Genomic DNA, 13,298 nt, shown 5'->3' on the forward strand with positions numbered 1-13,298 from the left:
ACGATGGAATCAAGAACAAGGAGCGAATCTTCTACATCTTCCAGAACACCACCTCCTCTGTTTTCTTCGGAAGATATTTTACGAAAACAGTTTTATTCTTCTTCTTTGTACCATAAAACGGAAAATCATGATCTAGAAATTCTGTAGAAAACTGCGAAAATCACCTTTGGTCCAAGCCTCGGAAGCTTCCACCACTTACCCTTTTCAGCTGCCATCTCCGAATTTCCGTGACTCACACCGAAAATCTTAGCCACCTGTTTTCGCCTTTCAAAGCTTTAAATTCTTGGAGCAAAAAAAAAACCTTTAAATACGGACCACATTTCTAGTTAGTACAAGAGAAAAGACGAATTTTGTGTGTGTTCATAATTCAAGTTCTTAGGCTATCAAAAGGGTAACCTTTGTCGAAAGATCATTCATAAACATAATATTTTCAGGCATCCACGGCCATCGTGTTAGTTGTGCTGCGGCGGAGCTGAGGTGAGTGGTGACCTTGATAAATTACAGCAAAGGTTTGAAGAATCCAAGAAACGGGTTTCTGGCGTTGGCGACTATGGGATTGGAGTTTAATTCGATGCCTAAAATCGTGAATGGGGAGCATGGTTACATCTTGGAGGATGTGCCACACTTGTCTGATTATATTCCTAACCTTCCTGTACGTATAATTGTCTCAGTAAATGTCTTAAATTTTTTCATATTATGTGTGGTAAGTACACATGATTGAGCTTTAAATGAGTATCTGTCTCTTGAAATGAAGATATTGATGTTTCTTAGGTAGACTTGTTTCTTGTGTAAATTATCTTAAATTTATATAGACTACGTGTTTCCTGGCAATTTTCTGTTGTAAATTGGAAAGAAAAATCGTTTTTATGTGATTCCACGGCGATCGAAACACGAATAGTTTCCCGACGAGTTCTGCTCTGTTTTGGTATCCTTTCCCTTGCCCTGTTCTTGATTTTTCCCATTTTTTTTCATTTCATAACAGCGTACATGGATGGTTTGAACTTATTATTGATATATACTTGATTGTACCTATTGAGTTACATTGGAATCATTAAGATTTGATCCGGTGGTAGGGCTAGGAGTTCGATATAGAGTAGGGGGATTGCGTTTTTGTATATGTTTACAAAATGGAGAGGGGCGATCACCCCGCCGACTAACCGTGTCTACGCCACGGATTTGATCACTTTGTATGATATTACCAGCATGTGCTCTTATCATGGTGATCTTTCACGTTTTGTGCTTATGGTTTATTTGTTGTGGGCAGGTTCATCCGAATCCTTTGGAAGATAATACTGCATATTCAACTGTTAGGTAAGTTCATTTGTCTCGTTTCGGTTTCTTGTATGGTCATGTTGTTGGTGTACCGTTTTCTCGCACCCAATGAACAACGAAAGTTTTATCATGATACTGTTTTTCATAATTCAAAAACTCTCATGTAGGCTGCATTATTAAATTATTATCAACTTTTGATAATACAATATCATATATACACACACATATATATATATACATATATATTTATTTCTGTTTTAAATTAAATAACTTTTAATTAGACCGCCGAATCGATTAGAGAACAATTTAGAATATTCAGTATACTTCCTAATGAATTTCATGATCTTATGTTAAGAGGCAGATCTCATGGTTCTTATTGTATATTTAAGGACTTTAAACCACAGGCTGGCTTGTTGGGCTTACACATATTCTTTCACATGAGTCGGTTTGCATGATTTGGTGGGGGTTGATCGTTATTACTTTTTTTTTGACAGGCAATATTTTGTTCATGTTGATGATTCCGTACCACAAAAGGTCAGTCGTTTTTTGAGAATACACCTTCGAGTGAATAAATTTATGCTGGGGTTCAGCTTTTAGATGGCTTTTTATTGATGAATGGTGTACGGCATCCTTGTTTATTTCTGTAGGCGGTTGTTCACAAGGATAGTCCAAGAGGAGTTCATTTTAGACGAGCTGGTCCTCGCGAAAAAGTAGAGTGTATACACTGCTTATATTAAGTCTTATTACATGTTTCATGCGTTGAAATTAGACAAGAGTTTTAATTTTTTCAGGTTTATTTCGAGTCGGAAGACGTACATGCTTGTATTGTTACGTGTGGAGGTTTATGCCCTGGTTTAAACACAGTTATTCGGGAAATAGTATGCGGTTTACATCATATGTATGGTGTAAATCGAGTTATAGGAATAAATGTAAGTAGATTTCTTATTACATCTGTATAGTTAAAAGGCTATAGCTTTATCTATATTCACCATCTGGAGCTTTGAATGTGTAGGGAGGATACAGAGGTTTTTACTCGAAAAACACCGTCTCTCTGACGCCCAACTCTGTAAATGACATTCATAAACGCGGGGGAACTATTTTGGGGACTTCTCGGGGCGGTCATGACACCAAAAAGATTGTTGATAGCATTCAGGACCGTGGAATCAACCAGGTACACGAAAATTTAGTTGCCATCAAAATATGTTGAATATTGTAAAAGTTTATTCTAATATTGCATTTTTGCCTTTGATTTCAGGTCTATATAATAGGAGGAGATGGAACACAGAAAGGCGCTGCAGTAATTTTTGAGGTATTTTTTCATTATCATTTTCCTATATTGAAGCCATTTGAACAATGTCTATAATCTGAGTTTAAGTTGTTTTTCGTTGTCCTAAAGGAAATCAAAAGACGTGGTCTAAAGGTTGCGGTGGCGGGTATTCCTAAAACCATAGATAACGACATTCCGGTATTTATGCTGTTGATATTGCTCACAAGTGTACCTTGAAACTATCCAGTCTATGTTATCATGGCTTATCCCCTGTTATCTACTACTCTAGGTGATAGACAAATCATTCGGTTTTGATTCTGCTGTCGAGGAAGCCCAACGTGCTATTAATGCTGCACATGTTGAAGCTACAAGTATTGAGAATGGAATCGGTTTTGTGAAGTTAATGGGAAGATATAGTGGTACATTTTATAACGTGTTCTCTATCTTTCTAGTACACTCATTATTTTAGAGTAGTACGCTACGTATTTTTGTTGAAAGGAACACGTGATTGCCTGATTTGTGCGTCAAATTTTCTATTTGACACCTGCATGCTACGTGCCATTTTTCAGGATTTATCGCCATGTATGCTACCCTTGCGAGTCGAGACGTGGATTGCTGCCTTATTCCGGAATCACCCTTTTATCTCGAAGGAGCTGGTGGACTTTTCGAATACATAGAGAAACGGCTGAAAGAACAAGGGCATATGGTGATTGTCATGGCTGAAGGGGCCGGACAGGAGCTACTCTCTGAGGATTTTCGAACTGCAAATCAACACGATGCTTCTGGTAATAAGCTTCTGGATGATTGTGGACTATGGATGTCTCGACGGATTAAGGTTCGACTGCCTTTTCAAATTTCTAAATTTTCCTTGTATTTTCTTCCTTTTGTGCAGCAAGTTTGTAAATCATGCTCTTGGTTTTATTTTCAGGATCATTTTTCGAAGAAAAGAAAGATGGCAATCAATCTAAAATATATAGGTACAAAACCTCTGATTGTGTGATTAGTACAATGATACCGAGGATATCGGATTCTTACAGTTTTTGCACTTGTTTAACCAACAGATCCCACATACATGATTCGGGCTATTCCCAGTAATGCATCCGATAATGTGTACTGCACCCTTCTTGCTCAAAGTGCTGTTCATGGAGCCATGGCCGGGTTTACTGGTTTCACAGTAGGGCTCGTAAATGGCAGACAAACTTATATACCCTTCTATGTAAGTTCTCAGGTTATCGTAGTCTTCTACTCTTTTTTAGCATTTACCATGATTCAAGTCTATGGAGGTTCGATATGTCTTGTTTCGCTTCGCCTGATTGTTCATTTAGTGTCTCAATTTTTATATCTCCTTCGCCTTCTGTGGATCATCCACCTTCGTCTGTCTCTACTTTCTCCTAATAATCTTGGCTCTTTCATTAGTAATTTGCATACACATAACTTTGATCCAGCTCCAACTATTTCCATTTCTGAAGTTTTTTTAGAATCACCACTCATTTCAGTGCATCCTCTCTTCTTTTGTTTACTTTTCTTGCACTTGTGTATATTTCAATCCTTGGATCCTTGAGTTCTCATGCTGATAAAGAGACCGACCCGAATAATTTGCAGAGAATTAACGAAGTAAGGAACAAGGTCATAATCACCGATCGAATGTGGGCAAGGCTGCTGTCTTCCACAAATCAGCCAAGTTTCTTGTCTCAAAAACAGGCCACTGAAATTGACGAGAAGGAACACCCGGATACGCAATTATTAGACGACAGTTTCGCAGATGGCGAAGCTGAAATTAAAGATATCACACGCTAGATGTCGATGCTAGTTAGCGAACTCGCTCCTCGATTTTCTAGTAGAAACGCAGATAGAAGATATCCATATATGAAGAGTACACTGGTTGGTTTGTCGCAGAAGTTGCCTTGGTTTTGTTATGTAATGAACTGCTTGAATAAATGCTAAAATATTCAATATATTGTGTGGAAAAATAACAATTAGGGGTGTCAAATCATACACGATCCACCAATTCGACACGGGTCAACCCAAAAAAAATTAAAGGATATGAACACATAAAATGAGCAATAACAAATTTTGATAGATATAAGAAATTTATGCAGTGTAATTACTTATTATATGGTATTTAACGTGTGCGTCGATTATATACGCACTACATTATATTTCAACAAATCGTCACAGCATTGGATTGGATAATTTTGAATCTTGGTTCGTGGTTGTATGCTTATAAAAGCATCCACGGTCGGACGTTTCAAATATTTATGAACATATTAATCCACGTCATCAAATCAAATATCATCGATATTTAGTATCTCTCATTCCATGATGAAATATAATATCAACTAAATATTTATGGGTTTCGTTGTTATTTTATTACTCTTTATTTATTTTTTATTTAAATATAATGATATATATTTTTAAGGTGAGAGAAGTGTAAAGACATTTCACATCGGTTCATGTTATAATTAGACATGTCAAAACAGGCTGGCGGGGCGGGCCAGCCTGCAACCTGTCATTTTGACGGGCCTCTAAATGACCAACCCACCTTGGGCCGCAGGTTAGGCGGGCCGACCAACTTATTTTTTTAAGAAAAAAATGCTAAACAGTATTGCATTAAAGGAAAAATATATTTTAATTAGATAATTTCATAAAATATTTAAAAACATTGAAATAAGAAATTAAGAAAACAAACAACATAATCCATAAAAAGTAAGTGTTTAAACAAAACATGAAGAAATTAAACAAATACTATAAAGTAAATTATCATTAAATTACATTCAATCTTGATCTTCTACAATAGTTCTCTCCGTTGTTTCTTTATCAAAAATTTCGACAATATTGGATCCTTCTCGGGATGATGTTTTAATATTTGCACATTCATCATATTCTGCATCTAAAAGAAATGAAATAAATTTCTTTCTTTTTATTTTTTTTATTCTAAGGGTAAATTATCAATAAATTCCTAAATCAAAATTTAACTTTGTCATTCAGTAAATTATCCGTAAATTTTATTCATGTAGCCTATATCTATTACAGAACAGGGAGGAGATCATAACATTTCGAAAAAAAAGAAGAAACACATAGATTTAGATTTTATCAGAGTAAGTGATGGAGGCGAGACGCAGGAGAAAAATAAGGAAGAAATAAGATAAGAGGGTGATGGAGGCGCAAGATATTTATTCTAATTTTTATATAAAACTTAAAAATATAAAATTATACCCAAATTTTGCGGGCCAGCCCGTCCCGTTTAGGCCCGCTCTGTCTTGTCTCGCAACCCAGACGGGCTCAGCCCATTTGACCCGCCTCCAAACGGATTGCTATTTTATCAACCCAACCCGCTAAATTTTTATAGCGGTCCGGGCCGATCCGACAGGCTTGACCCAATTTGACAAGTCTATTTATAATATCCACCATTTCATCGAAAATGGTTAAGTCCATATAGGCATTATATTAACACATCTATTTTTTCACATTCATTTTAACATTAATACTCATTATTTGTATGTTTTGTTGTCCACTCATTCATCTTTATTCTTATTTTACATTAAATAAATAAAGTTCCAAATTTATTTTCACAAACAAGAAAAAACGACGGTACATTCAATGTTTTTTTAATATTATATTTCTTTTTAAAAACCTATTTTCTCTTTTTTTTATCTTATTAATTTTTTATTAAGAAAATAAAATTTTATTAGTCATACATTTGTAACAAAAATAATAATTTTGTTGGCTTTTTTATTTTCTAATTCTTTTGAAAAACTATTTTCTATTTTTTGTATTGTTAATTTTTATGATTCTTTTTTAAAGTTTTCAATACAAAAAATATTTTTTCTTTAGGCAAAAACTTGTGTGAGACGGTCTCACGGGTCATATTTGTGAGACGGATCTTTTATTTGGGTCACCCATGAAAAAGTATTACTTTTTATGCTAAGAGTATTACTTTTTATTATGAATATGGGTAGGGTTGACCCGTCTCACACATTATGATCCGTGAGACGATCTCACATGAGACTCACTCTTTTCTTTATTAGAGATTTAAGAGATAATCCAATTTTCAAAAAAATATAATTTTTTTTTAAAATAATACTAAGCGTTCCAACAAGAAAAAAATTATACAATAATTTTCTTTTTATATCGTGTTAATTTTTTATATTATTTTTAATTATTCGATAGGTTCAATTTTTTTAAAAAAATTAATTAGATTATATTTTATATCCCTAAAATATATAAAATATTTGTAACAAAAAAATTGTTAATCACATGTTTGTAACAAAAAAATAAATTTTTATCAACATTTTTTAAAAAAAAAAGAGTTGAAAAAATTATAAAAGAAAAAATAATAACAGAGACGTCATTTTACCCACATATATATTTGTAACCAAAAATAAAATTTTAACTTTAAATTGGATTATTCATCATATATTTTAATATAAAAAATATAATTTTGATTTTAAAATAATTAAAATATAAAAATATCAATTTTTAAAAAAATAATTTTTTTTAATAGTATTGTGTACTAAAATAAGATGTACAGGGGACAGCAGAGGATCTTGACCCGACCAAAGTGGGGGAGTGATCAACAATCATTCATATTGTCTTGAACAATGAACACCAACGTAGGTGTTCTATTAAATGAATTCAAATGACGAGATCCAATAAAATATTTCACTTTTAATCGGATCTAATTCATGTCCGAGTAAGCATATTTCAAATTTGCAAATTCATTTGCTCCGAACATTTTAATCTTGTTCAAACTAACACAATTAAAAACCCTTCATCGCCCTTCATCCATGGTAATTGTCAGTTCGTTATTGGAGATTGTCTCTGGTTTTGAAGACGAAGAGGAAGACGCAACGGATAGACGTCTCCTCGCTACAAAAGCCGGTTGAGTCGGGGGTGGAAGAGGAGATGTTTCACTGTCAAGCATTACAACAACATTTGACATGGTGGGACGATCACCGGGATCTTCTTGGACACACAACAACCCGATATTTATGCACTTCATCACTTGAGATGCATCGCATGTTTCCACCAGTGTAGGATCTGTCAAATCTAGGGCCTTGTTTTCGGTCCACAGTATCCATGCCTGTTAATGCAACTAACAGAATGAAGTTCACACAGAAGAATCTCTTAAGTTTATATGCACTCCGAAGTTGCTGGTGTAACCATGTGGGATCACAATAAAACATTTGAGAATTTGAATGAGTGATGGAATGGAACTCACATATCTTAAGAGATTTAACATATGTTCCGGATTGTAAAATCCGGTGTTCTTCTTCCCACTGACTATTTCAAGCAACACAACTCCAAAACTGAATACGTCAGACTTGGTTGAGAATTTCCCTTCCAAGGCATATTCAGGCGACATATAGCCCCTGCTCGAAGAAACACGAACAATTTAATTTTGGGATAATCGTTTATGTCAACTTGGAATGGTATGTGTTTCAGAATGCGTAAGAAAACTTACAGTGTCCCGATGACATTCTTGGTGCTTGCCTCGGCTCTGCCTTCAACAATCCTCGCCAATCCAAAGTCTGATATCTTGGGGTTCATGTTTTCATCTAACAAAATGTTGCTTGCCTTCAAATCTCTATGAATAACCCTCAACCTCGAATCTTGATGAAGATAAAGAAGCCCTCGAGCTATCCCTAAGATAATGTTGAATCTCTTCTTCCAGTCGAGCAACAATCTGTTTTCTTGATCTGACAAAACAAATTAATAACCCGAGAAATATTTTGAAGCTAATATTCAAGATAAGGATCGCTAAAGTCCTACTAAATATACGTCCTACCAAATATGAAGGCATCTAAGCTTCTATTGGGCATGTATTCATATAGTAAGAGTTTTTCGTGTTTGTTGAGGCTGTATCCTAGAAGTCTCACAAGGTTTCGATGCTGAAGCTTGGAGATTAAGACAACTTCATTCTGGAATTCCTTGATGCCTTGACCAGAGCAACTGGACAGCCTCTTCACTGCCATTTCTTGTCCTCCGGGAAACTTTCCCTGCAAAAATTTAGAACAGTAACAACCATCGATGCATAAGAAAGAATAACCTTCTTTTCTTTCGAAATAAGTACTATGAGTAGTAGCGACGTGCTCACCTTATAGACCGGGCCAAATCCACCTCGCCCGAGTTTATTTGCTTCAGAGAATTTATCAGTAGAAGATGAAACAATATCCAAACTATAGAAAGGTACATCAATGGCCTTGGTGCTGTCCTTTTCGATATTCATCAAGTCATCCACCGGTCCTTCATATTCATGTGAGAAGATCACCGGCTCCTTCTCAATGTTCCCTTCATTGTGATTTGTGCATAGAAATGGAAGTGTTTTTTTTTAAAAAAATAGATGGTAACTAGAGATCAAAATGAGATGCATTATTTTCTTCTAAGAGATTTTGAGCTTCAAGGTGTATTTAGTCCAACATTCCCTGTTCAACTTATGGGAGAAATCAAGAAAGGTATTATTAGACAAAATTGTAACGCTTACCTTCTCCTTTGAACAACCTTGTTCGGCGTACGATATTGAGGCAGCATAAAATAAGCACAATCCCAGCTAAAGAAAAGACGGAAACAATTACATATTTCATGTGTTTCTTGTTCTCAGGTCCTCCCTCAATGTTTGTTGATGCTGAAGAATTGCAAAATCAGTAGTCAGAAAAATTTATTGAGGTAATAATCCAACAACATAATACTGATCCGAGCACACCTACCATTGACACAACTTACGCTATGTTCTTCCCATTTATAGCCTTGGTTGCAATAGCATCTTTTCTGTCCATCACCCTTGTCCTGGCAATATGAATTGGGCCAATCTTTACAATCTCCCGAATAATTGCACATTGGCTCCATCGGGATTCTCCAACTTATTTCTATCTGATTTCCATCTTGAACATCCGGAATGGCGTTTCCAGGTTCTATGTAGCATGGGTTAGTTACAGTGAATGGTGATGATTGGTCAAGCTTCAAATTTTGGATTGATATGTTTCCTGTTTTACATCCAACATCACCTTCAGACTTGTATTGAATAACAAAACTATTTGTTGCTCTATGAATGCCTATCACTGGATATTTGCCACTCAATGTGAGGAAGCTGATTACACCTGTGGAGTTATCACAGCTGAAACCACGGTATAAAGGATCACCACAGTCTGGTCTGCTGCTCAGAGGATAAGGTATTTGGTTCAGAAAACATGGCTGACATTTTCGCGTGGATTCTGTAACAAATACATAGAAAATCTTCAGTAAATAACTCCGGTAGATTCTTCCCCAAGATGTCGAAGAATTAATATAGAAAACTGTGGGCAATAATATGACACTTTGCTATCTGGCAACTGATTGTGTGGCACGCCTTATTGATTGAATTGTAGAGCTTGTTATATTGTATGGTTTGAAAGGTTTGGGTTGAACCTGCGCTTAATCTTACTAAAACAATACATCTGTTGCAGAAATTTGACTCGAGAGATATCCTATGACAATACATTTTTGTTTAAATTTTAGCATATTTTTAACGAGCTGCATAAACATTAACTAATATGATTCAAAATTACTTGTGTCTGGTGCACGAATGGAGATCCGGTTATCATCACGATTGTCACCAATCCGGAGATTTGTAAGATCTTGCGTCCATATCCAACAATATAGATGATTATCACCTGTTTCCCGGCTTGTGCTATCATCGCTTTTGGACAAATACGCCCTGCATTTGCAATCACTTAGACACTCTCTCTCGCATGTTGTATTTTTCCCAGCTATATCAAATCGCTGTGCGTTGGTGCTCTCCACTTTCTTCACGGGCAAATTCAAAAATTGCTTCATTATATCAGCATCCTCTTGGCAACTTATGAACTCCTCCTTAACACAACCTCCCGAATACCGTCCTAAATCCCAGTCTTCCTTAAATTGAGGCTTGAAACCAGGCAAACACTGGCATATTGGCTGACTCTTGCTGTCACAATTGGCTGAGTTTCCGCACGGTTCATACACTTTACATCTATCATTGGGCTCTGACCACTGCAACGACCATCCTCCGTAGTCATCTCCTTCAAAATACTGTATCAGTCCTGAAGAATTCATCAAAACCCGGGTGACATTGTTGTCGACGGCATGCTTTGAAAAATTATAACGTATGTATGTTCTTCTGTCTACAAACAATTGTACGCTAGTTTGATCAAGTCCACCGAGCATTTGATCTACATAATTCGGTACATCGTTATAAATATTTAGTGAACCTGCATCGTGACTTTTCCAATAGTAATCAGTCGAGATCTTCTTTATGCTGTACACATTTTGATCTTGGAGAAAAGTATAGTCTCCGGGTGCGGGGTCCCTTGGGGACTTCCAAGAAGTCAGACTCTTCCCGTCCATTCGCATACCGGGGAGAAATGTATCAGTTGGATGGTCGAAACTTTGCCATAAACTCGCCCCCGAAGACCCACCATCAAAAAGTACCAAGTTCCCAGAATCAAGAAGCTTCAGTGTCCTGTTAAGATTCCTGGTGTCCGCAACATTTGTAGCACTCCAAAACAATTTGTCTCTGTTCCAGAGCTTGACGATTCCATCGTCCTTAATCCCGAAAACTCCGGAAGCATCCGGCAACGGTGCATCTCTACCGGCCACCCACACAATGGTCCTTGGGTACCGATCATAATTATACCATATGCCTATGTATCTGTTACCTCTCTCATTGCCGTCAGGAGTAAAAAAACCAAGTGTGAATCTTTTTCCTTTCGATACAAGAGTTTCACCAGTACCGTCAATTAACGGGTATCCTCCACTGATGATGCTGTCTCTAGCCTGACACTTGAGATGATGAAAAACAGTGGATAATAGAGTGATGTAGGAGATCAAGAAAATGAAGGGATACTGCATTTTTATGGAGATATTAATTATCATGATCCCTTCATCTTGTGCTCAGATTATGGTGGAATGATGGATGAATGAGTGAAGCCAAGTCTTGAAAAAGATAGCACTCAAGTCTTCGTTTTTCTTGGCTATCTACACCAAAATTTAAGTTGAGTATCGTACAGCTGACCTATGATTATGCTTGGCGGAAGGAAGCTCTGTGAATTATGGTCCACGCACATGATCAGGTTGTCCCCACTGTTTTCACGCACAGAATCTCTATATTTTGGGGATTCAACATTTTTAAAAGGAATTTGTGCATATTTTTCATTTTGAGTAATTTATCGACTAATCACGATTTTAGTCCACTGATTTTACTTTTTTCTATTTAAAAATTAGAGTGAGTCTTATGTGAGACCGTCTCACGGATCATAATCTGTGAGACGGGTCAACCCTACCTATATTCAAAATAAAAAGTAATACTTTTTCATGGGTGACCCAAATAAGAGATCCGTCTCACAATTACGACCCGTGAGACCGCCTCACACAAGTTTTTGCCTAAAAATTAATCATTTTTCATTGGAATGTTGACGCGGCATTGGACACATCACCAATTCTCAATGTTGCGCTGGCATTTTTCGGTATCACGTCATCATTTTCCGACGTCACATCATTTCGATAAAAAATTACTGCAATTGTAAAATAAAATCGGTGGACTAAAATCCTTAATTATCCTACAATATGATCAAAAATAGAAAAAAAAAAAAAAAAGAACAAGTTTAAGAGCTAAAAATGTAATTTTTCCATGAATATAGTTCGAAAATGTTGACGACTTTAAATTTAGAGTCGGTCACTTTTGAGACGGTCTCACGAATCTTTATTTTTAGCAATAAAAAATAATATTTTTAGCATAAAAAGTAATATTTTTTAATGAATGACTCAAATAAAAGATCTGTCTCACAAAATACAACCCGTGAGGCCGTCTCACACAAGTTTTTGCTTTAAATTTATCAATCAAAAAATAACATCAGAACATGGGATTTTTTACTTTGGTACAAAAGATCACAATTTGATAAATTTATATTCTTTTATAAAACACTACAATATATATAAATGCATCGGAATTAATTATGTTGGCAATATTGTCATTTGCATGCACATGTTTTATACAGTGGTATATATCATATATAGTGTAATAAAGGAAGGGAAGGAAAATTGTTTGACCCACTCTGAAATCGGTAAGTAGCCAAAAAATGTGTCGTCACTAATGCTATCAGTTTAAAGTAATGGAGGAGGATATTATTGTCCTCGACTGCGTCGCTCCAGTAACATCAAATTTACATTTCCATTCTTCAACTATAAAGAAAAAGAATATTGCAAGATCGAATATTTGTCGATTTAATAAATGTTATCATAGGTGAGAACAGTATAATTTAAACATTTTAAATCGTACAACAATTCAAACATTATATGTCAGACCGACTTTTCAACATATACAATTATTACATTCTCAAAAGATATAATTCCATAAATCATCGCGATATGAAATTTATAGATCAAAATTTATAAACTGATATTTACTTTTTGTAGAAAAGTATATGTAGAAAAGTTGAAAAATCATGTAAATTCACATGTTCTGGTTTTTGTTATTGCAAATAGTTAAAATCTGGTTTTTTATTCAGTCATTTTTTCTCAGTGTTGACACAATACCTGAAAATAACTTAAATAGAGCCAGATATTACTACCAAAAAAGCAGACGAAGAGTAATTATATATGGGAAAATTACAAAAATCATGTAAATTGAATTGTTTTGACTTGTAATCCCATAAATAATCAAAGTTTGTTATTAAATCAATAAGTTACCCGAGAAAAATGAACGCAAAGCCGCCCCTAACTTCAGAATTATAGCAAAAATATAAGG

The 13,298-nt window shown here is 35.5% G+C and overlaps 2 protein-coding genes across 3 annotated transcripts; one reads left to right on the forward strand and one right to left on the reverse strand.

The window, feature by feature from the left end:
- On the forward strand, nucleotides 1-4,515 carry LOC140818129 (ATP-dependent 6-phosphofructokinase 3-like). Its single transcript, XM_073177987.1, has 13 exons — nucleotides 1-652; nucleotides 1,265-1,311; nucleotides 1,767-1,806; nucleotides 1,920-1,982; nucleotides 2,064-2,201; nucleotides 2,285-2,443; nucleotides 2,528-2,581; nucleotides 2,669-2,737; nucleotides 2,829-2,958; nucleotides 3,109-3,374; nucleotides 3,468-3,516; nucleotides 3,601-3,755; nucleotides 4,142-4,515. The coding sequence occupies exons 1-13, from the start codon at nucleotides 551-553 to the stop codon at nucleotides 4,334-4,336; spliced, it is 1,467 nt and encodes a 488-aa protein (XP_073034088.1). The 5' UTR covers nucleotides 1-550; the 3' UTR covers nucleotides 4,337-4,515.
- A 2,684-nt stretch (nucleotides 4,516-7,199) lies between these two features.
- On the reverse strand, nucleotides 7,200-11,573 carry LOC140818040 (G-type lectin S-receptor-like serine/threonine-protein kinase At4g03230). Of its 2 annotated transcripts, XM_073177848.1 has the most exons (9): nucleotides 10,084-11,573; nucleotides 9,637-9,750; nucleotides 9,247-9,522; nucleotides 9,024-9,164; nucleotides 8,637-8,830; nucleotides 8,328-8,538; nucleotides 8,004-8,238; nucleotides 7,761-7,911; nucleotides 7,200-7,622 (listed from the first exon to the last, which is right to left on the reverse strand). In XM_073177848.1, the coding sequence occupies exons 1-9, from the start codon at nucleotides 11,426-11,428 to the stop codon at nucleotides 7,311-7,313; spliced, it is 2,979 nt and encodes a 992-aa protein (XP_073033949.1). In that variant the 5' UTR covers nucleotides 11,429-11,573; the 3' UTR covers nucleotides 7,200-7,310. The 2 variants fall into 2 exon arrangements, with proteins under 2 accessions (XP_073033949.1, XP_073033948.1); XM_073177847.1 differs by having other exon boundaries at nucleotides 9,247-9,750.
- Between the last annotated feature and the right edge of the window lie 1,725 nt (nucleotides 11,574-13,298).

This window comes from Primulina eburnea, chromosome 17, assembly GCF_022965805.1.
Source record: "Primulina eburnea isolate SZY01 chromosome 17, ASM2296580v1, whole genome shotgun sequence".
Taxonomy (NCBI): domain Eukaryota; kingdom Viridiplantae; phylum Streptophyta; class Magnoliopsida; order Lamiales; family Gesneriaceae; genus Primulina; species Primulina eburnea.